The sequence below is a fragment of the Notolepis coatsorum genome (assembly GCF_963971535.1).
Source record: "Notolepis coatsorum genome assembly, contig: SCAFFOLD_294, whole genome shotgun sequence".
Taxonomy (NCBI): domain Eukaryota; kingdom Metazoa; phylum Chordata; class Actinopteri; order Aulopiformes; family Paralepididae; genus Notolepis; species Notolepis coatsorum.
The window spans coordinates 259,191-287,023 of NW_028169717.1; the positions used below are offsets into that span (position 1 = coordinate 259,191).

At 44.7% G+C, this 27,833-nt stretch overlaps 1 protein-coding gene across 1 annotated transcript in view; it reads right to left on the reverse strand.

The window, feature by feature from the left end:
* LOC311248672 (aldehyde oxidase 2-like) overlaps positions 1-27,588 on the reverse strand; it is a gene marked incomplete at both ends in the record, with an annotated part of 48,764 nt that extends 21,176 nt beyond the window's left edge. Inside the window, 8 exons of the mRNA XM_084339520.1 lie at positions 9,620-9,729; positions 11,084-11,177; positions 14,141-14,292; positions 15,436-15,528; positions 24,150-24,253; positions 24,856-24,974; positions 26,237-26,584; positions 27,460-27,588. Coding sequence (XP_084195646.1) covers positions 9,620-9,729; positions 11,084-11,177; positions 14,141-14,292; positions 15,436-15,528; positions 24,150-24,253; positions 24,856-24,974; positions 26,237-26,584; positions 27,460-27,588 — 1,149 coding nt within the window. The remainder of the gene's footprint in view (positions 1-9,619; positions 9,730-11,083; positions 11,178-14,140; positions 14,293-15,435; positions 15,529-24,149; positions 24,254-24,855; positions 24,975-26,236; positions 26,585-27,459) is intronic.
* Positions 27,589-27,833: the final 245 nt, after the last annotated feature.

Below are 27,833 nucleotides of genomic sequence, written 5' to 3' on the forward strand. Positions count from 1 at the left end.
GGCGGAACCCTTGTTCCTAACAATAGTTCCGTGGGTGAATTATGTACAATTAACAATCACTACACAAGCCCCCCCAGAATTCACCCATGGTCAAAATCTCCACGGCGCGGAGGGGGGAAAAGTGCAAGCGTTTGCGCCCTCCGCGATGCCCGGGGGCACGAACCGGCCATGGTGAGTGTGGAAAGCCAGGGGCGGGGAGGGAGGTGCGGCGCACGCGTCCTCCCCAACACCCGGGGGCACAGACGTCAACGAGGTCACCGGCGACTCAGTCGTAGGCGGGTCCCGGGGTAGCGGCAGACAGCCTCGGCGGGGGGAGAGGGCCAGCTCCAAGGGCTGGGAAATGTCTACGTGGGCGGGTTCAATCTTGCCGTGGTTGTACCCCACCTCAAAGGCGAGCCGTCGCCAGTCCTCAGGGGCCTGTGGGCTAGGATGTCCGGTGGAGAGGTCACACAGCAGCGTCAGACCCGAGTGACCAATCGCGACGTCCTCCAGGCGTAGACTGGAATCTGCAGTCCCGAGGGCCTGGATGTCGTGGTCGGAGGCCTGTTCCGAGCCCCTGTTGACGTAGTCGAGGTCCGGCTGTACAGCTCCGATGACGACTCCGGAGAGGCAGTCTGCCACTACGTTGGGCTTCTCGGCGACGTGTCCCGCGGCGCTCTCGGAATCGTACGTGACCTGTTGCTGTCGTGCCGACCACGGCTCCGCTACCTTTGACTCAGAAAACATGGGGGGTTTGTGGTCGGTGAAAGCTGTAAGAAGGCCGCCGTATGTCGCCTCATTGCGGACACATGCAAACGAAACCTGTGTCTGCGCGTTTATTAGGCGGCCATGTCTAATGTCCATGAGGAGCCCGTGTGCACCCAGGAAATCTGCCCTGAGCAGTGGGAACGAAATGTCGGCCGTGACGCAGTCCCACGTGAACCGCCGGCCCCCAAAACACAGTTCCACGGTTCTCGTACCGTAGGTGCGGATAGGGGTATCGTTGGCGGTCGTCAGGCGTGGACCTCTATTGTCGCCGGCGGTGTCCTCTATTTTTGCCGGCAGGACGCTCCTCTGAGCTCCGGTGTCACAGAGGAATTTGCAACCGGAGAGTGTGTCTCTAATGAAAAGCAGCCGGTTCGACATACCTGCGCTCACCGCTGCTACTGGGCGCAGGTGTCTGCGTTTATGCGTTATGACGAAAGTGCAAGGGGAACGGCATCTTGCTTCCTCGCCCCTCCCCCCTGCGGCGTGTAACCTGGGGCTAAGTGTCGAGTGGCCAGGTAGAAGCAGTCTGCCTCTTCTGCCAAAGCACGGGGATCAGTAATCGCTGTATTGGCAAGTGCCGTCTGCGCATGTGGCGGCATGTGCCTGAGAAACAGTTCGATAAACAGGAAATCAGGCCGTTCTGTACCTAGAGGGGTTTAACATAATTTCCATGTGCTCCGAAGGTTTGCTGTCCCCCAAGCCCTGTATAGCGAACAGGCGTCGGCCCGCTCTGGTTGCGACAGCTCGAAAGCCTTAAGTAGGTGCGTTTTAAACACTTCTCCTAATACTTCCCGCACCCTCCCACACCCGGTGGCAGTAGTGATAGATGATATACTTTCTCCCCAAAGCAGTACCTTTCCTTGCTGATGAGCAGAGACCTGTCCCAATGATGTATAGGCCGTGGGTAAGAAGGGGTTAAACAGTGATCCCATTCAGTTCTCTTTACTGAAACTACTATCCTCTGGTTAGCACAAGGCACAATGACCAAAGCTCTTCCCGCTTACATGAGGCACAATGACCAAAGCTCTTCCCGCTTACACGAGGCACAATGACCAAAGCTCTTCCCGCTTACATGAGGCACAATTATTAAAGCTCTTCCCGCTTACGCAACACAATGATTAAAGCTATTCCCACACTGGTCAATACACAGTAATGGAACCCGTCCCTTTAAGGGTTGAAATGCTGGACTATCACACAACACATTTAACCAAAAGACAGTGGGCCCACATTGAAAACAAAAGTCCTATCTAAGCCGGCAGTCCCCAAAATAACAAACGTCGGGGCGCCCCTAATCAATGGTACCCGGGCCAGTTCAAAGTACTGATCCTCTTCGCCTCTAAAAGGACACGCGCCGCACGAAGTAAATGTTTACCCCAGGCTCCAGCACTCGGAGTGCTCACTGTAACTGGCTCGTGTGTACTTAACCCAGGCGGGCCTGCTCCCGCAACGAATGTCTGCGTTGTGAGATGGCCGCCGAACGGTCCCGTGTTTGTCACCTGGGGCGGGCTGGGTTGACGTTAGGCAGGCGACGGCTGGAGGTGGGTGTAGTCCGGCGACGTCCGTTTTGGGAGTCCGCTGCTCCGACACGCGGGCTAAACTGTGGGGCTAGGCCTAACTGAAGCTAAGCATGTGGATCGAAATGATCCCGTGTCCTGTCGCCTATACTTTAACTAAAACGCAACGTGTGCAATCTCTACCACACTCTTCGGCAGTAACTCGTCTGCTTCTTTGTTCACAATGTCTCTTTAGCGTTAATGCTAAGCTAATGGGAAGCTAAGCTAGCGCATACAACATTACTAACACGCCCCGTGGCGGGGGTCATATCTCGTGTGTCCTTAGTGTCTAGAGCTCCGCTCTACGCGTCCGCTCGCTTCTGTGTCAAAACGATGAAGAGGGTGTTCCGCTCTCTGAGTTCTTTCTTCAGGCCTCTCTTCCTCTTCTGTCATCTGTCCTGCCCAACGTCACACCAGCTCCCCCTGGCGGCAGTCCAGTACATGCTCCACTATTAACTGTCAATGTTAGAAAGGGGAGTTTACACAACGTTATCCTGAACACAGTAGAGTACAAGGAATTAGGTTAGACACATTGAATTATTGTTTTTTTTTTTTTTTATATTTTTTTATTATTGCAAAACAAAACTTATTAAAAGTCAGTACTCAACACACAATGTATAATGAAACTTTCAGTAAAGGTGGTTAAAATATATGCAAGTACAGAAACAGGATAAAACAAAAATAGTCAATAATAACATTTTAACCGTATACCGTGTATATCCAGCGAAGTTATGATTATATAAATGTTAGTATATAATATACCCCGAATACCTATTTTCTAAAACCCTACACACATATGCTCCAGCTCAAATCCCCCCCTCCCGGACCCCCTCTTGGATAGTACCTCCATTATCCCTCACTCCTAACCAGACATCACCATTATAGGCTAGCTTTTATTCTCTCCACCACTTCTAACCACATTAACATTTTGGATTCATTGAGCCCTAGAATTCTTGCTGTTGATATTTCTTGATATATCACATCAAGATATGTAAGAAACCACACTTTCCGGCACATTTTTTCCGGTTGAAACCAACGTGATGCAATCAGTTTTTTAGCTACTGTGATACCCGATAAAACCAATCTTTTTAGTTGTGGGTTCACTGCAAACTCAAAAACATCATTCAATAGCAATACCGCGGGGTGTACAGGTATATTCCAAAATACGAGTATTGATAATTGTTGGGACACATCTTCCCAGAATGCCTTAACTGGTGGGCAGTCCCAATACATGTGCATAAATGTTCCTTCGTCCCCATTTGTACATTGGGAGCATTTGGAGTCTTGTATAAGCCCCATTTTGCACAGCCTTATAGGAGTCAAGTATGTCCTGTGAATATAGTTCAGATTGATTTGTTGATGATCCGGGTTCCTTGATGTAAGTCGGACATTTGCCCAGGCTCCTTGCCAATCAAAGTCATTTTCCAGGTCTGGTATATCCCTCCTCCAGACATTGTCTAGTTGAAGGGTTTCGTACGAGGACGTTAGTAATTGTGAATAAAAACCTGATACAAAACCTCCCAATGTATCTCTGTCATAGAAAAATTTGTGGTATCTGTGGTGTTCAATTGGTATGTGTAATGGAACACCGTGAGATCTCATACAAAGTCGTAACTGTATGTAAAAAAGCCATGTGGACTCGGTGAGGTTAAACTTTATGCATATTTCGACATAACTACAGAGGCCCTTGTTATTAAAAATATCCCCTAATGAGTGTATGCCTCTTTCTTCCCATACAGGGAATCTTATAGGTCGTTTTCCCATTAAGAGAGCATTGTTATTGAATATGGGAGTGTGATTATGCCATACTTGATTGTTAGGACATTTCCTTTGAGTTTCCCGCCATGTCCTGATTGCATGGGTTATTATTGGGCCAAATTCTCGCTCACAATGCTTGATTGAAAGTTTAGTGTATGCTATGTCTTTCAATCTCTGTGGGGCTACTATGTTTTCTTCTAATTTTCTCCAAGATACCAAAGCCTCGGGGTCAAACCATATCTTCTTCAATGGTCTTAATGTGAAGGCATTAAAATATTGTAAAAAATCTGGGACTGCCATGCCACCGTCTGCTTTACTTCTCTGTGCGGTGGATCTTTTTATGCGAGGTGGTTTGTTATTCCAAATAAATTTGTATGTGGAGGTTTGTAATCTTTTCCAGTAGCCCTCTGGAGGAGGTAACGGAAGCATTGAGCTGAAGAAATTGATTCTTGGTAATACATCCATCTTAACTATTGATACCCTTGCCTGTACTGAGTTTTTAAGTTTTGCCCACCTGTCCAGGTCGTCCTTGATTTTGTTCTGTATTTTTGTGTAATTGTGCTTCACCGTTTGTCTTATGGTGGGGAATATTTCCACTCCCAAGCATCTGAAATGTTTTACCATCGGTATCGCACCTGGGAGGGTTATATCTTTTTTTGCAGGGGTGTTAAGTGGAAGGAAAGCCGACTTCGGCCAATTTATCTTAAATCCCGATAAATCACCAAAGTTCTCAATCAACTTGAGCAGATGAGGCAATGTGGTGTTGGGGTTTTGCATGAACAATATTACGTCGTCCGCATATAAACTAATTTTTTGTTGTGTGCCCTTGATTACGATTGGTTCTATGGATTGGGATTGTCTTATATATTGTGCTAAAGGCTCTAATGATAAATTGAATAGTCCGGGACTAAGAGGGCAACCCTGTCTGGCAGAGCGTGATACCGGAAAGATTTTGGAGATGATTGTGCCTGTTGTAATCATGGCCGATGGGTCCTTGTATAGTACTTTAATCATATCAATGAAACCTTTTCCTAACCCCATCCTTTCCAATACTGCCCATAGAAACGACCATTCCAACCTGTCAAATGCTTTCATAGCATCCAGGGATAGTATCGCCTTAGGTGTGATGTCCTCTTTGTCTGTATCTAGTACGTGCAGTATTCGCCTTATGTTATCATTGATCAGGCGACCTTTTATGAAGCCTGTTTGGTCCGTATGAACTAAAGACGTCATATGCTTTTGCAATCTGATGGCTAATATCTTAGAGTACAGTTTGACATCGGTTCCGAGGAGGCTTAAAGGACGGTAACTACCGCATTCAGTGGGGTCTTTGTCTTTTTTGTGAAGAACTGAAATGAGTGCGGTATTTTGGTGTTCGATGAAGCTTCCCTCTTTGACTGAGTATAAGATCATATTTAGTAATAAGGGTCCAAATATGTCCCAGCAAGAAATGTACATTTCTGATGGGATACCGTATATTCCCGGAGCTTTGCCGTTTTTCATTCCGGATATGGCCTTCTTGAGTTCTTCTAATGTGATCGGTACTTCTAACTGTTTAGCGTCTTCATCTGTAAGTTTAGGGAGAGTAATTTGATTAAGATATGTGTCTAATTTGTCTTGATCAAAGGTCGTTTCTGAGTTATATAAATCGGAGTAGAATTCTTTGAATGTATCGTTTATTATTTTGGGTTCTGTTACTAGAGCTTGTTGTTTCCTAATGGCAGTTATATCTGCAAATTTTGCATTAATTCTTAGTCGCATGGCTAATAGGTGACTAGGTTTAGAACCTTGGAAGTACTGCTGTTGTCTAGTGCTGCGTATTTGCAATTCCGATTTTTGTCTGTACATTGCTTTGATCTCGGTCTTTAGAATGTTAACTTGGTTATCTAGTCTAGTAGAGTTGTTGTATTTTAAAGAATTAAAAAGCGTTGAGTAAAGCGTTTCCATTTCAGACAGTTTTGTGTTTTGATTTTTGCGCAATATGGAGGTAAATCTATCCGAGAAATCCTTGATCATACTCTTTACCGACATCCATAATATTCTTGGATCTTGCACCGAGTTAGCATTAACTTGTAGGAATACTGTGAGAGCTTCTTTAATTTGTGTAATGAATTCCTTGTTGTTAAGCAGCATCGAATTAAAACGCCATCTTGGGGCCCGGGTAGATAATGTACCAAATGTTGCTTTCAGGATTAAGTAGCAGTGATCTGATAGCGCATTGGGTGTCATTTCCACTTCGTATTTATCAAATATTCTCGGGGATGCAAAGACGTAATCAATTCTGGATAGTGTGTTGTGTCTCGCCGAACGACAGGAGTACTTACGGGTCATGGGGTTAAGTGAACGCCATAAATCAGTTACTCCTGTTGATTTCGACCAATCTTTTAATGCTTTAGATGAATTCTTTTGTTCGCTGGAGAAGGAACGGTAAGTTTTGTCCATCCTTGGGTTCCAAATGGCATTAAAATCCGCACCTATTATGTATGAGTACTCGGGATGGTTTAACATTTCTCCTGTTAGTGAAGTGAAGAAACCCACTTCGTACAAATTCGGGGCATATACCGCTGCCAATGCAATTTTCCTGTTATTGTGTATAATCCTAGCTATAGTTATGCGCCCCTCAGCATCCGACCATACCCCTTTCAATTCGATATTTAATTTGCGTCTGACGACTATGGCTACCCCTCTAGTTCTCGTAGCAAAAGAAGAGTGACCAATATTATGGTATATGTTATCCGCTAACGTATTTATGTCTCCCTCTAAAATGTGCGTTTCGCTTAATAGTGCCACGTCCACATGTTCTTTTTTCATCAGTGTAAGCACGCTTTTGCGCTTGTGTTGTTTGTTTATCCCACCGGTGTTCCATACCATTATATTCAAACTAGCCATAGTCTATGCATGTTTTCGTGTAGTTTTTGGTAATGTTTCTGGAGTATGAAGCTACAATAGATGCACATCCAATTAATGAGGTCCCGTTGAGAGCTGAGCTTAAAAACATATATATATACAAATAAAAATCCCCTATTTTCCCCTCTCCCAGAAAGTCGAACATGCCTGTGTTCCAAGAACACATCCTCCGCGATTGACTTTCTCCCATGGTCCACCGGATTGCCCAACCTGAGCATTGTAATCCTAATTTTCCTATGCTCATTGCCATAGGATCTAACATTTCCATTCTATTGCAATAGAATGTCGCTTTTGGTCTTGCACCTTCCCTTACTGTAATGAAGTATTGTGATAAATAACCTAAAGATAAAAATAAAAAATAAAATAAAAAGAGAATAAACCTTTATCGACATATTCCTTTGAACCCTCCACCAACGTGTGAGGGAAAAAAAAAAAAAGGAAAAGATTGTAGATCAGTATTGACACTTAATGTGAAGAACATTGGAAAAGAATAATGTAAGTTACAATATATTTAAAAAATATATAGTAATATTGACACCTTAATGTGAAGAACATTGGAAAAGAACAATGTAAGTTAAATTATATTTAAAAAATATAGGGTGATGAGAAGAAAAAATTTAATAAAATAAAAATCAATGGAAAGATTGAATTATTGTTAGACATATTCAGGTGTCTACACTATGGTGGTTCAAAGTTCAGCGTTCTGAATGAATCATATCAATAACTGTTATGATTTGCGATAATAAGCCACAAAAGGTAACGTTTTTGACAAATATTGAAACGCAGTTAGTTTCTCCTCCCTATTGTTAGCATGTAGGAACAATTATATCTGAAATTAGTTTCAAAACGGTTGCACTGTGGGGAAAATAAAAAGGTACAGTAAATTACAGTAGATATCATTATCTGTTCGTATGCACGCCTGGTGATACTAAATCCAAATTGAACTCGAGCATTTTAAAGATAATATATGTATACATAATATAAATGTGCGAATTGGCTATAATAGGGTAATGTATAAGCATCTATTCTATATTCTATAATAATATTTCAAATTGCATTGGTCCGGATGGGAGAATTCAGTACTGTATCTACAGAACCTTCGGTTTTATCATCTTCCCTTTATTAATTTCCTTAGATTTTTTGTACACATGATCTCAAGAGGGTAGTGAACGAGATCAGTGGCAGTTTTTTAAGTTTGGTCATTATTATCATGGTGTTATTCACTGTCAAAGATGCAAAGAAAAATCATAATTCATATTCTCCTTTGTTTCATCACAATTTAAGCAAGCCTAGTAATAGACACAATATTTCTGACACTGTAAATACATTCCCTGATGTCCATAGATGTAGGAGCCATTCTTGAGTTATTTAATCTTTGTGTTTGTATCATGCAATTATTTGAATTATGAAAATGCTTTATGGATTACGAAATATGAAAACGAAAACTGATAATTTGATTGACAAGTCATGATATTATTTACACTGATTATGTTATTGTAACTATTCTTATGATTTGAAACTATGTGCACTTTCCCTTTAAAGATACCTACCTGAGCTATCCACCTGTGTGGTTTACCTTGATAAGGGGTGGTGGCTTGCGTGGGAGACGTGGACCGGGAAGGCAAACAGTTTTTGTACCGCACGCACTGCACGCACCGCACGCATTTACCGCATGTATTAGATATACGAGTTTTGTTTGTTCTGCAGCTTGGAAATAAATGATTGATTCATTGTGACAGCCAAACGGATGGATCAGAATCTTTGTTATGTGCGCGTAGACTAAAGCTATCCCCGGAGTGGAAGTGGCAAATAAGAAATACGAAATTGTTTGTAAATAGCCACTATAATAGATGTCCCTAGATACCAAGAATATGCAAATAGCCCTTGTAGAAGTGGAGCAATATTCCATTTATCTAGGTATATATTTTATGCGGATTTTCACATTGTGTGGAACAGGTTAAGAGGTTACGGTCAGGATGGGTTGTTCCACTGTGAGCCTGGTAAGCTGTGATACTGGACTATAGGAATAAACTTGACTTGAGTCACATTGCCCTCCTCTCCCACCTTTCTACTGTAAGGAATCTACAGGATCTCCCACCTTTCTACTGTAAGGAATCTACAGGATCTCCCACCTTTCTACTGTAAGGAATCTCTACGGGATCTCCCACCTTTCTACTGTAAGGAATCTACAGGATCTCCCACCTTTCTACTGTAAGGAATCTACAGGATCTCCCACCTTTCTACTGTAAGGAATCTCTACGGGATCTCCCACCTTTCTACTGTAAGGAATCTACAGGATCTCCCACCTTTCTACTGTAAGGAATCTACAGGATCTCCCACCTTTCTACTGTAAGGAATCTCTACGGGATCTCCCACCTTTCTACTGTAAGGAATCTACAGGATCTCCCACCTTTCTACTGTAAGGAATCTACAGGATCTCCCACCTTTCTACTGTAAGGAATCTACAGGATCTCCCACCTTTCTACTGTAAGGAATCTCTACGGGATCTCCCACCTTTCTGCTGTAAGGAATCTACAGGATCTCCCACCTTTCTGCTGTAAGGAATCTACAGGATCTCCCACCTTTCTGCTGTAAGGAATCTCTATGGGATCTCCCACCTTTCTGCTGTAAGGAATCTCTACGGGATCTCCCACCTTTCTGCTGTAAGGAATCTCTACGGAGAGCAGGATCTCGTCAGCCTTCAGGACCGTCTTCCTGTAACCAGGGAAGAAGCTGTCGTCCATCTTTACCACACGAGCACCGCCTGGAGAGACAGACAGACAGACAGACAGACAGACAGACAGACAGACAGACAGACAGACAGACAGACAGACAGACAGACAGACAGACAGACAGACGGACAGACAGACGGACGGACGGACAAACACGTCATCTCAGGGTAAAAAAAAACAGATGTTTTTAAACAGTCTGAATGCAGCTGCTACAGATGTTTTTAAACAGTCTGAATGCAGCTGTTACAGATGTTTTTAAACAGTCTGAATGCAGCTGCTACAGATGTTTTTAAACAGTCTGAATGCAGCTGTTACAGATGTTTTTAAACAGTCTGAATGCAGTGGTTACAGATGTTTTTAAACAGTCTGAATGCAGCTGCTACAGATGTTTTTAAAAAGTCTGAATGCAGCTGCTACAGATGTTTTTAAACAGTCTGAATGCAGCTGCTACAGATGTTTTTAAACAGTCTGAATGCAGCTGCTACAGATGTTTTTAAACAGTCTGAATGCAGCTGTTACAGATGTTTTTAAACAGTCTGAATGCAGCTGTTACAGATGTTTTTAAACAGTCTGAATGCAGCTGCTACAGATGTTTTTAAACAGTCTGAATGCAGCGGTTACAGATGTTTTTAAACAGTCTGAATGCAGCTGCTACAGATGTTTTTAAACAGTCTGAATGCAGCTGCTACAGATGTTTTTAAACAGTCTGAATGCAGCTGTTACAGATGTTTTTAAACAGTCTGAATGCAGCGGTTACAGATGTTTTTAAACAGTCTGAATGCAGCTGTTACAGATGTTTTTAAACAGTCTGAATGCAGCGGTTACAGATGTTTTTAAACAGTCTGAATGCAGCTGCTACAGATGTTTTTAAACAGTCTGAATGCAGCTGTTACAGATGTTTTTAAACAGTCTGAATGCAGCTGTTACAGATGTTTTTAAACAGTCTGAATGCAGCTGCTACAGATGTTTTTAAACAGTCTGAATGCAGCTGCTACAGATGTTTACAGATGTTGTGCTTGAAGGGGACGTTCAGACCTGAGTCAGTGTATTATGTATTATAGGTATTTCCCCCATTTTCTCTATCTGTGAACTTTGACCCTTGACCCCACTAGACCTTCTAGGAAACTAATTCCTAGAATGTCTGTCTGTCTGTCTGTCTGTCTGTCTGTCTGTCTGTCTGTCTGTCTGTCTGTCTGTCTGTCTGTCTGTCTGTCTGTCTGTCTGTCTGTCTCCCTCCCTCCCTCCCTCCCTCCCTCCCTTCCCCCCTTCCCCCCCCTCCCCCCCTCCCTCCCTCCCTCCCTCCCTTCCCCCCCTCCCTCCCTCCCTCCCTCCCTCCCTCCCTCCCTCCTCCCTCCCTCCCTCCTCCCCCCCTCCCCCCTCCCTCACCTGTAGACAGCAGTGTCAGCCTGCAGCCAGCAGCCATGAACACGGGGTTGAGGTCTGAGATGGGGCTGGCTGTCATGATGTTCCCACCGAGGGCCTGAGACACACACACACACACACACACACACACACACACACAGACACACAGACACACACACACACACACACACACACACACACAGACACACACACACACACACACACACACACACACACACACACACAGACACAGACACACACACAACACACACACAGACACAGACACAGACACACACACAACACACACAGACACACACACACAGACAGACAGACAGACACACACACACAACACACACAACACACACACAGACACACACACAACACACACAGACACACACACAGACACAGACACACACACACAGACACACACAGACAGACACACACACACACACACACACACACACACACACACACACAACACACACAACACACACACACACACAGACACACGCACACAGTGACGGCTGATTACAACTCATAAGAACGTCAACACTGATGTTGTGACACATATCTGCCACTAGGAGGTGCTGGCTTTAACCTCTTCCACCCGTGTGGTCTGTCGGCGGACCGCAAAGGACATAATGGTCATAAATCAATATTTCGAGACTGTTCTATAAAACTAGGGATTTTTATTTCAAACGTATTCAAGTATAAACATCATGAACATGTCACAACAGCATTTAGAATGTATATTATCATCAATACGTTAGTTTAGGAATAGGTTAAAGTGTTATATAGATCGATTTTCCTCTGTGGAATGTCTGTATAATCCGCGAGAGGCGACCATTTTGTAAAACCGGGGGAATGAGAATTGTAGTTTTTTTGGCTGCCATTTCGTAGCGGACTTCCACAGGTCTGGTTCTGCGTTGAATTTTTTTAAAACTACACTTCCTGGAAGATTCTATTGGGTTCAAGTTGGGCTGGGCGATAAAACGATAACGATAACTATCGCGATAAATTATTTCCTTGAAATAAACATGCAAAGTTTCGATATATCGATTTTCCAAGCTAGGATATGAGCATGCACTAACAACCAATCAGTGAAGGAGATGGCCGAGAGCGAAGGAGACCCGGAAAGAGACCCAGAGGTAGGACTCACTCAACAACAAGGCTTGCTAGGCTAATTAGCTTGCACAGCGATGTTTTATATATTTACGTTCCGAGTATGTGTGTGGCGTGAATTCTGAGGCCACGTTTATAGTAGTGTGGGATATACAGTGGACGTCGTTTCAATATATTGTGGCGGAAGAGAGTATTTTAGTGTCATATTTAGCACATTGTCATGGAATACACCGCTTAGAAACAACAGGCTGGCTAGGATAACTAGCTTGCACGGCGATGTTTTATATATTTACGTGCCGAGTATGTGTGTGGCGTGAATTCTGAGGCCACGTTTATAGTAGTGTGGAGTATACAGTGGACGTCGTTTCAATATATTGTGGCGGAAGAGAGTATTTTAGTGTCATATTTATTACATTGTCTCATGAGATACTCCGCTTGTCGGCTAACTGCTAACGTGCGCGGACTGATGACGACATCAACTCGACTCGAGACATTCGCAGCAGCATAAGATGTTAATTAAACTTGACAGACATTATATCGACGATAATTATCGATATCGAATTATATGAAAATAATTTTATAATTTTATCGCGATAACGTTTTTGGTCATATCGCCCAGCCCTAGGTTCAAGGTTCATAGTACTTTATGAATTATTTAAATAACTGCTATAATTCTACCACAAAAGGTAACATTTATGACAAATATTGAAATGTAGTTAGTTTCTCTTCCCTATTGTTAGCATGTAGCAACAATTAGATCTGAAATTAGTTTCAAAATGGTTGCACTGTGGTGAAAATAAAAAAGTACAGTAGATTACAGTAGATTTCACTATCTGTTCCTATGCATGCCTGGTGATACTAAATCAAAATTGAACTCGGGCATTTGAAAGATAATATGTATATATATATATATATATATATATATATATATATATATATATATATATATATATAAATGTGCGAATTGGCTATAATAAGGTAATTTATAAGCCTGCTATTCTATATATATTTTTTTTATCCTTTTCTCCCCCTTTTTCTGTATTTTTTATCCCATCCCAATTTTAGTCGTTATGTTAATTCCCTTCCCTCCCTTCCTGGTTGTTGCGCGCATTTGCCCCCCACATGCCGGTCTAGGGAGGGTTGAAGACTATCACATACAGATACATGCGGAGTCAGCCAGCCGCTTCTTTTCACCTGGCAGCGAGGACTCTCATTGGGTGAGTGTAATGCATGGGAGGATCACACTACCTCACCCCGATCCCTTTCTCGCTGTGCAGGCGCCCTGACCGACCTGTAGGAGTCGCTGTTTACAACGACCAGGATACCACCCACTGGCTTCCCACCCGCTGACTCTGCCAATTGTGTCAGTAGGGACGACCGACCAAGCCGGAGGTACCGCGGCAGCTGGATTCGATTCTACTGTCTCTGTGGTGGTAGGCAGACGCTTAGTCCGCTGCGCTTCCCGGCCGCCTCTGCTATTCTATATTCTATAATAATATTTCAAATTGCATTGGTCCGGATGGGAGAATTCAGTACTGTATCTACAGAACTTTCTGTTTAATCATCTTCCCTTTATTCATTTCCTTAGATTTTCTGTACACATGATCTCAAGAAGGTACTGAACGAGATCAGTGGCAGTTTTTAATGTTTGGTCATTATTAGCATGGTGTTATTCACTGTCAAAGATGTAAAGAAAAATCATAATTCATATTCTCCTTTGTTTCATCACAATTTTTGCAAGCCTAGTAATATACACAATATTTCTGACACTGGGAATACATTCCCTGAGGTCCATAGATAGATGTCCCTAGATAGTGTGTGTGTGTGTGTGTGTGTGTTGTGTGTGTTGTGTGTTGTGTGTTGTGTGTGTGTGTGTGTTGTGTGTGTGTGTGTGTGTGTGTGTGTGTGTGTGTGTGTGTGTGTGTGTGTGTGTGTGTGTGTGTGTGTGTGTGTACACACTGCTACGTTGCGTATCTGCAGTCCAGCGAACCAGCGCAGCTGCTCCAACACGGCCCTGAAGACCTCCGTCTGGGAGGGGGGCTGCTCAGCCACCGCCCCCCTCAGAGCGCCCCCTAGCTGTGTCAGGGAGACGCACGCTCCAAACACCATGCCTGCAGAGAGAGACAGACACACACACAGAGACACACACACACAGAGACACACACACACAGAGACACACACACACAGACACACACAGAGACACACACACACAGAGACACACACACACACACACACACACACACAGAGACACACACACACAGACACACACACACACACACACACACACACACACACACAGAGACACACACACACAGAGACACACACACACAGACACACACACACAGACACACACACATAAATTTTTTGAATGATTAGTTTCTACTGGATTTTTATCGAATCAGTTTGTATGTCTGTCATGAGGATCAGTATTTATTAGTGCTGTCAATAGATTCAAAATAATTAACTAATTAATCTCACAATTTTCTGTAATTAATCTAGATTAATCTAGATTAAAAAATAGCATTTTTCTACTTAAGACCGAAGCTTGTAACAGATATTTACTTGAGTAAAATCATGGAATTAATGTAAAATCAACACAAAGAAAGTATATTTAGATTCAAAGACTATTTTAATAGCTTTCTTTGAATACAGTTTCTCTCCTGTGAAATACAAATGTTCAACAAAACCATCAACATTGACTCAGCTTTAAAGACCAGGCCTATGTTAAAGTGCAGACTGGCTTAGAGGACGATAATGTCTTGTATGAACTACCAGTGATATAAATCATATTACCAACAAAAATGTGTTCCATCTTCATGTCAGATGATTTTCAAAAAGGTGCACGAGTCGATGGAAAAGAAGAACAAGCAAATATACTGCTGAAAGTTCAGAACGTTGAAGATTTTTCACTCCATAGATTAATCTAGATTAATTTATTTTAATGCTTTAAATAATTTAAATTAATCTCAAATGAAAGCATTAACTTTCACAGCCCTAGTATTTATTTATTTAGTATATAATCTATAGTTCAAATGGCTATAACTGAGACCTGAGTACTGCATCTCGTGGCTTCCATGTCAATGGAAAATTACAATACACATAACTTTGACTTTGACTTTGACACAAACACTCTCACACACTCTCACACTCTGTGTTGTGTGTGCGCGCGCGTGCGTGCAGTGTGTGTGTGTGTGTGTGTGTGTGTGTGTGTGTGTGTGTGTGTGTGTGTGTGTGTGTGTGTGTGTGGTACCTACCTTCATCAGTGCGCTGCACAGTGTGGAGCTCAGGGATGTATGCAGGAGCCAGGATGACTGGATACAACATGTTCTTGAACTTGATTTCAATGCCTGAGAGAGAAACATCACAGTGATCATCATCACCATCATAATCATCATCATCATCATCATCATCATCATCATCATCAAAAAGCAAATCAAAGACTCTTCTTCCTCCGCCAACTCAAGAAATACAGAGTCAATAAACATCTCCTGCTCCGTTTCTACCAGGCCATCATACAAAGCATCCTCACCTTCTCCATAACTGTTTGGTACAGCAATCTGGACACTCACTCAAAAAACAAACTACAAAGAATCATCAATAAATCCTCAAAAATAATCTGCACCCCCCTCCCTTCTCTCGAATCACTCCACCGCCAAATCACAATCAGGAGAGCCAGGAAAATTATCTCTGACCCCACTCACCCAGCACACCACATCTTCCAGCTGCTGCCCTCCGGGAGGCGCTACAGATCCCTGACCACCAAAACATCCCGGTTCAAAAACAGCTTTTTCCCCACTGCCATACGGACACTGAACTCCCTGTAGTACCCCCCCCCCCCTCCCTGTAGTACCCCCCGCAACCCCCCTTACCTCTGCTGACATGGACAACTCTGAACTGTAATCTATGTAATTGTGTTTTCTTTTATGTACGCTGTAAGTGATGTTATATGTTCTATGTTTTATGTTGGAACTGCTATGCTATGCACTGAAACCAAATTCCACCAGCCTGGCTGGGTGGTCATTAAAGAAATTGATTGATTGATTGATCGATCATCATCATCAGTTACTACAGTAGATACAGTATATAACTACTGTAGGGCTGACCCCTATTAGTCGAATAGTCGACTAATCGATCGAAAGGAGCGGTAGTCGACTGCCAACCTCTTAGTCGAATGCAAACAAATTAATAATTCTTCATTTATTTTTATTTATTATATATTTTTTTTTATTTAAATTTTTTTTATCATTCTTTCCAAAAGAAAATAGGCCTAGAAGTGTGGCTAACGCTAATGGCGCACATACCAGAGGCTAACTGCCTAAGAAAACAGGCACAGAGGCACTGAAAGAGGATTTCACCCGTCTAATGAACACACTAGACAAACATCAAGATGTATCCATCAGTGGACCAATTGCATGCTTTTGCAGAGGACAAGAAGCCTTCCGTCGACTCCTTCAGACATTAAGCACCCCCACAGCCCAAATGGAATGATAAAAAAATAAAAAGTATAATTAAAATTAAAATGTCATAGTCGAATAGTCGACTATCGGCTAATTTCGGCCAATCAAAGTCGACTATCCAAATCCTTAGTCGGGGCCAGCCCTACTGCAATGCACAGCTAGCTGGTCTACAGACCACCACCACCAAGCCTCTCATCCAGAACACTGCTAGCTGGTCTACAGACCACCACCACCAAGCCTCTCATCCAGAACACTGCTAGCTGGTCTACCGACAGCGCGGGGGAAATTGTGAAAGTGTGGGTGACGCCTGTGCACCGCCGGCCAACGGGAGAGGGTCTGTATTGTCTCTATGACAAAAGGTTCAAAAGATACAAAAGAGGTGGTTGCTAGGGTATTATAGCTGGTTGCTAGGGTGTTTCTAGGTGGTTGCTAGGGTGTTATAGGTGGTTGCTAGGGTGTTTCTAGGTGGTTGCTAGGGTGTTATAGGTGGTTGCTAGGGTGTTTATAGGCGGTTGCTCCGGTCAATGGTCTCCAACTACACACCCTCAAGACCCCTCCGCTCTGCATCTTCTGGCCGCCTCAGACCTACTCCTATCGGAGCTCCGGGAGGGTCATCAAGGAGAAGCCGCCTATTCTCAGTCCTTGCCCCACAATGGTGGAATGAACTACCCACCCCAGTTAGGACAGCCGAAACCCGTCCAATCTGTCGCCGTCGACTAAAGACTCACTTCTTCAACCATTATCTGAAATAATAATAAAAATAAAAATAACCCTAACTAACCTTACTGTCATGCACCTGTCCTAATAAACTAACCTACACTGTAACATGCAACACTTTGATGAACATTGTTACTCAGCTGATAGAGTTGTACCCTTCCTGATGACTTGTCGTACAGAACTTGTAAGTCGCTTTGGATAAAAGCGTCAGCTAAATGACTAAATGTAAATGTTATAGGTGGTTGCTAGGGTGTTATAGCTGGTTGCTAGGGTGTTTCTAGGTAGTTGCTAGGGTGTTATAGGTGGTTGCTAAAGTCAAGTCAAGAGTTTTAATTGTCACGGCATACAAGTATACAATGAAATGCGGGTGGTTTTGCCCGCAACGATGTGCAATACAGTGGTACAACATATAATAGAATCCAATAAAAAAAAAACATTGTGCAATAAACAGGTAACAGGTAACATGGTGTGACATCTCGGTATCTGTACATAGTTATTTACAGAGCATATAGGACATGCTAGGTAGCTTTGGTAGTGCAATACACTGTTCCTGTTATTCTAATTTAAAGTGGCCTTTCCTTTTGGCCATAAGTGTGCGTGTGTGAGGCATGAGTGTGTGCCCGCTCATGTTAAAGTGTTAAGTGGCTGCTAGTGTGTGAGCGTGCACAGCGTGCGTGTCGTGTGTGTGTTCATGTGTGCTTGTGTGTGGGTAATTCAGTGTTCTGTGGCACTCAATGTTCATTGTTCAGGGCTCTGATGGCCTGGGGGAAGAAGCTGAGCCTAAGCCGCTCTGTCCTAGTAGCTGGGGTTCGCAGGCGTCTGCCTGACCTCAGCAGCTGGAACAGGCTGTTATTGGGGTGGTGAGGGTCTTTCATTATCCTGCAGGCTCTGGATTTGCACCTCTTGTTGTATAGAACCTGCAGGGGAGGTAGTGCAATACCCGTGGTACGCTCGGCTGAGCGCACCACTCTCTGTAGGGCCTTCTTGTCTTGTGCCGTGCTGTTTCCATACCAGGCAGTGATGTTTCCGGTCAAGATGCTCTCTACAGCTCCTGAGTAGAAGGACTGGAGTATCTTCCCCGATACTCTGAACTCATTAACTGTCTCAGGTGGTAGAGGCGCTGTTTCGCCTTCTTTACTACTGTGTCTATGTGTGTTGACCATGTCAGATCCTCTGAGATGTGGACCCCCAGGTACTTAAAGCTGCTCACCCTGTCCACGGTAGCCCCGTTAATCATCAGTGGTGTGTGTGTCTCCTGCTGTCCTCTCCTATAATCCACGATCAGCTCCTTGGTTTTACCAATGTTCAGGAGCAGGCTGTTGTCCTGGCACCAGCGTTCCAGTACCTCAACCTCCTCCCGGTAGGCCTTCTCATCGTTGTCCGAGATCAGCCCCACCACCATCGTGTTGTCTGCGAACTTCACTATGGAGTTGGAGCTGAACTTGGCCACACAGTCGTGTGTGTAGAGTGAGTACAGCAGGGGGCTTAGAACACAGCCCTGGGGGGACCCGATGCTCAGGGTGATGGTGTTGGAGGTCTGACCCCCCACCCTGACCGCCTGGGGTCTTTCACTCAGAAAGTCCAGTACCCAGGCGCTCAGGGCGGAGCTCAGACCCAGCTCGATCAGCTTGTCCACCAGTCTGGTGGGGACTATGGTGTTGAACGCTGAGCTGTAGTCAATGAACAACAGTCTCACATAGCCCCCCTTCTGACGGTCAAGGTGGGAGAGGGTGCTGTGCAGTACCTGGGAGACCGCGTCGTCAGTGGACCTGTTTGTCCTGTATGCAAATTTCATAGGGTCCATATCACTGGGGAGGGAGGCACAAATGTGGTCCTTGACCAGCCTCTCAAAACATTTCATGACCACAGAGGTGAGTGCCACCGGTCTGTAGTCATTTGGACATGTTGGGGAGGGTTTCTTCGGTACAGGGATGATGGTAGACATCTTGAAGCAGGCAGGGACCACTGACTCCGCCAGGGATTGATTAAATATGGCGGTGAACACCGGGGCAAGCTGGTTGGCACAGGACTTAAGTATGCGTCCTGTTATACCATCTGGGCCAGCAGCCTTCCTGGTGTTCACCTGCATAAATGCTCTTCTCACACTGTGTACCGTCAATGAGAGAGTGTCCCCGCCCCCCCGCGGATGCCCCCCCCCCCCCTCCACAACAGCCGGCGCACCAGTGACGTCACTAGCCGTTGGGCTAGCAGTGCCACTATTTGCACCAAACCGCGCGTAGAAGGTGTTGAGCTGGTCCGCAAGGGAGGCGTCGTCGCTCCCCATTGAGGGGGCGCTGACTTTGTAGTCAGTTATAGCCCTCAGTCCCTGCCATAAGCCTCTTGTGTCATTCTGTGCCATTTGTGCCTCCATCTTGTCGGCATACGTCCTCTTAGCAAGTTTGACAGCCTTGCGCAGAGTGTAGACTGTTGTCTTGTACTCTTCCATGTTTCCTGACTCTCTGCCCCGGTTATAAGCAGTGGTGCGAGAGTTTAGGGCTGCTCTGATGGTACTGTCCCACCCATGGTTTCTGGTTTGGGAACACCCTCGCCTTTTTTGTGGGGACGATACTATCAGCCAGTGTTGTTATGAATGACACCACAGCGTCTGTGTAATCGCTGACGTCACTGTTACTCCTCCTGAACATTCCCCAGTCGGCGGCGTCTAGTGCATCCTGAAGCGTGGCCTCTGATTGGTCGTCCCATTTTTTTACCTCACGTGACACGACGGCGTCACGTGATCTTTGTTTATATGCTGGGACCAGCAAGATGGTGGCGTGATCCGACGTGTTTGTTGCTCCCGCTAATGGTGGAGCCGGTACAGCCTTGTATCCGGCTCTGAACGGGGTGTAGCAGTGGTCGAGTGTATTTCCTCCCCTTGTGGAGCAGAGGATGTGCTGGAAGAAAGACGGCATGACTTTCTTCAGATTCGCCTGATTGAAATCCCCGGCTATGATCATGGCCCCGCCTGGATGCTTGATCTGGTGTGTGTTCAGATGTTGGTGTAGTTCCCCTAGCGCCCTGCCGACGTTCGCCTGGGGGGGGATGTACACTGCAGTCATGATCACTGCAGTGAATTCGCGCGGAAGATGGAACGGGCGACATTGGATCGTGAGGTGTTCCATGTCGGGAGAGCATGAACGGGAGAGTATCTTCACCTCCCCGGGGCTAGTCCAGCCGTTGTTGGTCATAAGGCATAGACCCCCGCCGATGCTCTTCCCGGAGGCTTCTGTACGGTACGCTCTGAAGATGGTGAAGGAGTTGGAGGGAGAGATGCTGTGATCGGGAGTCACTGTTTTCAGCCAGGTCTCCGTGAAGCACAGGATATTGCATTCCTTCATCTCTCGCTGGAATCGGACCCGCGCTCGTAAATCATCCATCTTACTCTCTAGCGAACGAGCATTCACCAGGAAGATAGATGGAATAGCCGGACGGTAAGCAGATCTTCTTAATCTTAATCTGATCCCGCTCCTCTTCCCCCTGTGTTTCTTCTTTGTCTTGCGGCCGTCTTTGTCTCCCGCGTTGTCTTTGTCTCGTCTGATCTCCGTTGGCCATTCTTGGCATGATAAAGTGTCTCTAAACTCCTCTTTGAGTCCGGAGTTTAGGTCAATAAGTGACTGGCGGTCGTATGACGTCCCCGCCAGTGATGCTTCGATAAAAAAAGTAGTAAAAACAAACATAATAACTAAAAATGTGCACATTCGTTGCTGAGGTGGTTGCTAGGGTGTTCTAGGTGGTTGCTAGGGTATTTCTAGGTGGTTGCTAGGGTGTTATAGGTGGTTGCTAGGGTGTTTCTAGGTGGTTGCTAGGGTGTTCTAGGTGGTTGCTAGGGTATTTCTAGGTGGTTGCTAGGGTGTTATAGGTGGTTGCTAGGGTGTTTCTAGGTGGTTGCTAGAGTGTTATAGGTGGTTGCTAGGGTGTTTCTAGGTGGTTGCTAAGGTGTTATAGGTGGTTGCTAGGTTGTTATAGGTGGTTGCTAGGGTATTATAGCTGGTTGCTAGGGTGTTTCTAGGTGGTTGCTAGGGTGTTATAAGTGGTTGCTAGGGTGTTTCTAGGTGGTTGCTAGGGTGTTTCTAGGCGGTTGCTAGGGTGTTTCTAGGTGGTTGCTAGGTTGTTATAGGTGGTTGCTAGGGTGTTATAGCTGGTTGCTAGGGTGTTTCTAGGCGGTTGCTAGGGTTTTATAGCTGGTTGCTAGGGTGTTTCTAGGTGGTTGCTAGGTTGTTATAGGTGGTTGCTAGGGTGTTATAGCTGGTTGCTAGGGTGTTTCTAGGTGGTTGCTAGGTTGTTATAGGTGGTTGCTAGGGTGTTATAGCTGGTTGCTAGGGTGTTTCTAGGCGGTTGCTCGAGTGTTATAGCTGGTTGCTAGGGTGTTTCTAGGTGGTTGCTAGGTTGTTATAGGTGGTTGCTAGGGTGTTATAGCTGGTTGCTAGGGTGTTTCTAGGTGGTTGCTAGGGTGTTATAAGTGGTTGCTAGGGTGTTTCTAGGCGGTTGCTAGGGTGTTATAGGTGGTTGCTAGGGTGTTATGGGTGGTTGCTAGGGTGTTATGGTTGCGGAGATCCGCCATTATGAATAAGCGGCCCACGCTGAATGATGGAAAATGTAGTCATTTTGAGAAGAGGACATCCAGAGCTTTCAATGAGCGTTGGCATTTTTCAAAACGACACTTCCCAAAGGCCTCTAGCTTTCGGCAAGCAAATGACTTCCTGATTAATATTTTGTTTTTCTTATTACTCTGGATTATATACCACAAAACTGAACGTTATTGGCATATATTGGAGCGCATCCCTATTTTGAGCATTTAGCAACCATCCGATTAAAAATCTGTTTCAAAATGGCGGAGCTCTGGCAAGAATAGGAAACCTACTGTACATACAGTAGATTTCATTATCTGTTCTTATGCACGCCTGGTGATACTAAATCCAAATTGAACTTGGTTATTTGAAAGATAAGATTTGGCCCAAACCATAAATGTGCGAATTGGCTATAATAAAGTAATTTATAGGCCTGCTATTCTATATTCTATAATAATATTTCAAATAGCATTGGTATGGATGGGAGAATTCAGTACTGTATCTACAAAACCTTGTTTATTCATCTTCCCTTTATTCATTTCCTTAGATGTACAGGTGATCTCTAGAAGGTACTGCACGAGCTCATTGGCAGTTTTTCATGTCTGGTAATTCTTTGCATGGTGTTATTCACTGTCAAAGATGCAAAGAAAAATCATAATTCATATTCTCCTTAGTTACATCACAATTTAAGCAAGCCTAGTAATAGACACAATATTTCTGACACTGGGAACATAATTCACTGAGGTCCATATATGTCCCTAGATACCAAGAACATGCGAATGACCTTGTAGAAGTGGAGCAATATTCCATTATAGGTATGTATTTTAGGCGGATTTTCAGAAAATGGGGCTCCGGGTTTAACAGACTTTATGCTGTGCAGCCTATGCTTCTTCATCTGAAGGATCCGATTGCAGTTTCAATGCATGTTGAATTATAAAAATAAAAAAAAAACGGAATGGAGTACACCATGGGTTCTATGTACATCACCAGCTATCGCCGTTGTCCAGATAATGATAAGATAAGATAAGATAAGATAAGATAAGATATTCCTTTATTGATCCCCTTGGGGAAATTCAGGCATCATAGCAGCATGGGGGGAGGGGGGGAGGGGTACAGGTAGTAAAACAAAACAGTATACAGGTAGTAAAAGACAACACAGGCAGTGTAAACAATTTGATCAATATGGTCAATATAATTTACTAACTGACTAGCTGAGGAATATTCACATTATGAGTCAGGAGTTATATATCCATAAAGGCTCCATTCGAAACTGAACTAATCCAAGTTGCCATGAAACTACTCAGCGGCTCAGGATGATTTAGGCCATGTCCAGACTAAAACTATTTCGGTCGTATCAGGCAAAGTATTAGATCGTTTGCACCTTTCAGCCACACTGAACTGCGTTCTGGCAGCCTGAAGACGCTACTTTCTGATACCAGCTCCCAGAGTGCGCAATTCTGAAGACGCCCACCATTGTGTCACCATCTTTACAAGCGATACACGTCTTCTCCTGAACCGATGACACGATAGCCCACCTCTCCCTTACCCTGCATGTGAAAACACCACAACAACAATGGCATGTACAGAGTTGCTGGTTACAGAAGCTATTGAGCTTGATCGGGCTTTTACAGCTAAATGTACTGCACCGTCGACAACAGATTGACATCTCCCTTAATCCGCATGCAAAACCCAGCCAACAAAAAAAGAGACATGATATATGTCTTATATGTCCAGATATGTCCTGGCTAGAAGTGTTTATTAAACACGGGAGTTATTATTAAACAACAATGGCATGTGTGTGTGTTTGTCAGGTGTCCAGTATCTCTCAGTGAGGAGAGATGGTAGCCTCCACATAGAGAGAGTGATCTGCAATCTGCTTGGGTTGGGGGTGTAAGTACTCATATTATGTGCATTACACAAACTAAAAACAGATATTGTCGGAATTACTAGAAGAAAGAAACGTCACCACCTTTGGCTGATAGTCATTTATTAATTTCTTAGGATTTATTTTGGTCTAATACATGTTTAAGTTTCTTAGATGATCCCCCCCCCGCTGCCTCCTCCTCCTCCTCCTTCTCCTCCCTCTCCTCCTCCTCCTCCTCCTCCTCCACGGGGAGCAGCGTACTGTAATGTTAGGCAGGCCATGCATTATGCAGCAGCTTAGGCGACTGCGCGGGATCTTCATGTTCTTGGCTACAGTCCACTTGTTGCTGCTCTGGTCGTAGCGCTCCACGTTGGAGAGGGCGGTGAAGTCATTGCAGCCTCCGACCACGAAGAGCAGGTCGTCCAGGTGGGTCGACCAGGTGGTGTTCACCGTCAAACCCTCCCACCTGAGGACAGGACACATGAGAGGAATGTTTTAGTATGTGGTTAAGGCAAGCAGGTAGACAGGCAGGCAGACACGTTATTAATCCACTTAGGGAAATGAGGGCATCACAGAAGCATTGAAAGTCAAATGATACATATCTATACAAATATCTAGTATAAAGCATTTGTCTCTGTGTGCACCTACCGCATAGACTTGTCCTCCGTACGCAGCCACTCCCACTCTGCAACGCCTGCTGCTCATGGGGGCGATCAGAGTCCACTGGTCGGTGTCTGGGCTGTAGCACTCAGCTGTGAGCAGACGCTCCCACCTGTAGCCACCACAGATGTAAACCTGTAATAAGAAAGAATATTCTAATTTAGTTTATATATTCCATTTTATTTCATTTTACTTTAATTGTCTGTGTTAATGTTGATGCACCAAAGGACCCAGACACATTTTTGTTTGTGCAAGGTTACTTGGCAATAAAGACATTCATGATTTCTGATCTAACGTTCCTTGTGTTCATCTACCACCCTGTGTTCCTCAGTTCCACCCACCTTGCCCTGGAGGGCTGCTGCCCCGGCGCCAATCCTGCGCTCCAGCATGGGTGAGATCAGTGTCCACTGGTTGGTTTCAGGCTTGTAGCGCTCGGCGGTGTTCAGTAGCATGTCTCTGTTGTACCCTCCCATGGCGTAGATACAGCCGTCCAACGCGACCACGCTGACGTAACAGCGGTGTGAGTGCATGGGAGCCGCCTCCAGCCAGCTGCGAGTGACGGGGTTGAACCTGCTCACACTGTTGAGAGGATCTCCGCGGCCGCCATGGCCGCCGACACAGTAGACCAGACCGTGGAGATAAGCGATGCCGTGGAAGCCCCGTGGACTCTCCCCCTCAACGCTCACGTCCATCCATCCACCGGCTCGGATATCGTAAGCCTCCATGACAATACTGCCGTGACTCCAGCCTCCGATGGCCAATAGGACCTCCTGGGGCAGGCGTGGGCGGGTCAGGGGGTTTGGGAGCCTGTCGGAGCCAGGGGGGTTCAGGACGCTGAGGATGAGCGGCCTGCAGTCGTGGCTGTCCCTCACCACAGGGTTGTTCTGGACGTTGTTCAGGAAGTAGTCAGGCCTCATCAAGCCCATGCGAACCTGGGAAGAGATAAGCAGACGGCGGGTACAACTTAGACAGCGGTTGTAGATGGTTTCACTGGAATTCTGTTTCTAGGGAACAGTTTGGACCCAAATGTTTGAGAACCACTGTATTGATTGATGGATTGATTGAAAACTTTATTAACAGATTGCAGAATGGGTAGAATACAGTACGGCTCAATACAAACAATTGTAATGAGGATGCTAGGGCTGTCTTAAATACTTTGAAGCGTTGAAGCTTCGTTCGATGGGCATGGGATTCGAATATGAAAATAAAATTCTACTATTAAAAAAATAAAAAAATAATCTGGTTTTTATTTAATTTTTTTTTCTAAATCAACTCTGCCTCTCTTTGTTAATTACAACAAGCAATGCTGTATGTTATTTAAGATGAGGTCGGACTCGGCACTGACAGATTTGTGTTCATTGTGCTGCTTTTATAAAGCCTCAAATGACGGCTTAAAATATTTCATAAGTGTTTCGTTTGTCTAAGATTTAAAAAGGTTTAAACTTTACAGCACTGACAAAGTTGAACAAAGTGCTGTACACGTCCCAAAAAAATATATATATTTAAAAAAAAATATTTCAATTATTTTTTTTTATAATTTCGAAGCTTCGAATTAAAATCGAATCTCGGCCCCGAAGCTTCGAATTCCAAAAAAATATTTGAAGTTCAGCCCTAGAGGATGCAGACCCGAAAAAGACTTCCGTCTTGTTTACATCAGGGTCCCCCATTTTCAATTAATCAAGACATGTATGACATACATGACATACAGATATACAGTGATACAATTAGTTACCTTGGACAGCAGCAAAGGGATGTGTGTTTTACGCTCCTCACGGGAGTGGTCAATCCAACGGAGGACGGCCTCGAACACCGTCTCCTCGTTCTTCACGTTTAGATCATCCCTCTCGATGATGTCCACCAGTTGCTGCAGGGACAGCTCCACAAACTCCTGTGAGACGCGCAGCATCTCCTCAAAGTGGCACACGATGAAGAGATGGGCCTTGCGCTTCAGGTCAGGGCAGCAGGAGATGTCCGCAAACCTCCAGATGCCGACACAGTTTTCCAGAGACAGCTGGCCTTCTAGGAAGTCAGAGCACGCTCCTACTATGCCAGTGACGAGAAGCTGGTCTGCAGCCACCAGAAGCTCTTCCACGTTCTCTGCTGTCACCGGCACAAAGCGTGTGTAGGCGTACTCTATGATGAGCTGCATCATAGCCGCGGACACCCCAGGGATACTGTAGACTGGTTTCTCTGAGTCGCTCGACTCCATTAGAGTGAAGAGGTTTCTGTGGGAAATATAGAGATATCTGATGAGTAAACAGTAAGCAACATTTTGTCCTGTGTACTAATATATTTTCACTGTAGAAGTATAGGGTCTTAGCACAGTAGAAGTATAATATGTTGTTTACAGTAGAGGTATAGTATAGGGTATTTTCACAGAAGCATAAGGTCTTTTCACAGTAGAAGTATAGTATATTTTCATAATAGTATCTGTTTACAGTAAAAGTGCAGTATAGTATCTTTCTACAGGAGAAGTACAGTATAGGGTCTTAGCACAGTCAAACTAAATAATTCAAATCAAATTAATTCATTGAAGCGTCTAGATGACGGACACATCCATCCCTACCAGGCCATGTGAGCTGCGCGGCGCGTGATCGGCGCGGGGAGCGGGCGGTTTTGACGTGAGCGATGTAGCAACCATGCTTAGTAGAGCTATAAACAACGTTATTTAACATTGCAGAATGGGTACAATTACAATACGGCTCAATACAAACAATTGTTAAGGGGCCCAGGGGGTGTAGACTGTTGTAAATTTACATCATGCTCCAAAAAAATATATATATATCTGCAGAGCGATGTGGAGCGGGGACCGGGAAGCGCTCGATTCAAGGTGAGCGGTGAGCTAGCAGAGAGCGACTTGGGGGCGGGGTCAACATGAGCGATTAGCGGAGCGGAACAAGCCGTCTAGAGCGAAGTGCGGCGATCCGCTCACGGGCCCTGATCCCTACCAAGCTAACCTGAACCAAGCTAACATGAACCAAGCTAACCTGAACCAAGCTAACCTTAACCAACGTACCTGAAATAGGCGCTGCAGCCAAACAGGATGGCCTTGTGGGCGTTAAACTCAGTGCTGTTGACTTTAATAACCACATCACAGAAGCTTCCCTCCAGACGCAGCTCATTAAGGATTGTAGAGGACATGGTGCCTGTTTCCTTTTCCAGGTGGGGATTTTAAAATGATCTACAGAATATATTCAAGCTTACAGACAAGTAGCCGGAAACAACAAGTGATATCTTCACTTGGTCTTCCGAGTTCTGAGATCTGCTGAGAGAATTGTTGAATATATACTGTACACAAATGTTCTAGAATGTTCTATTATGACATCATACTGTGACATCACAATGGAACATATTGAATAGATAGACAAATGTTCTAGAATGTTTGA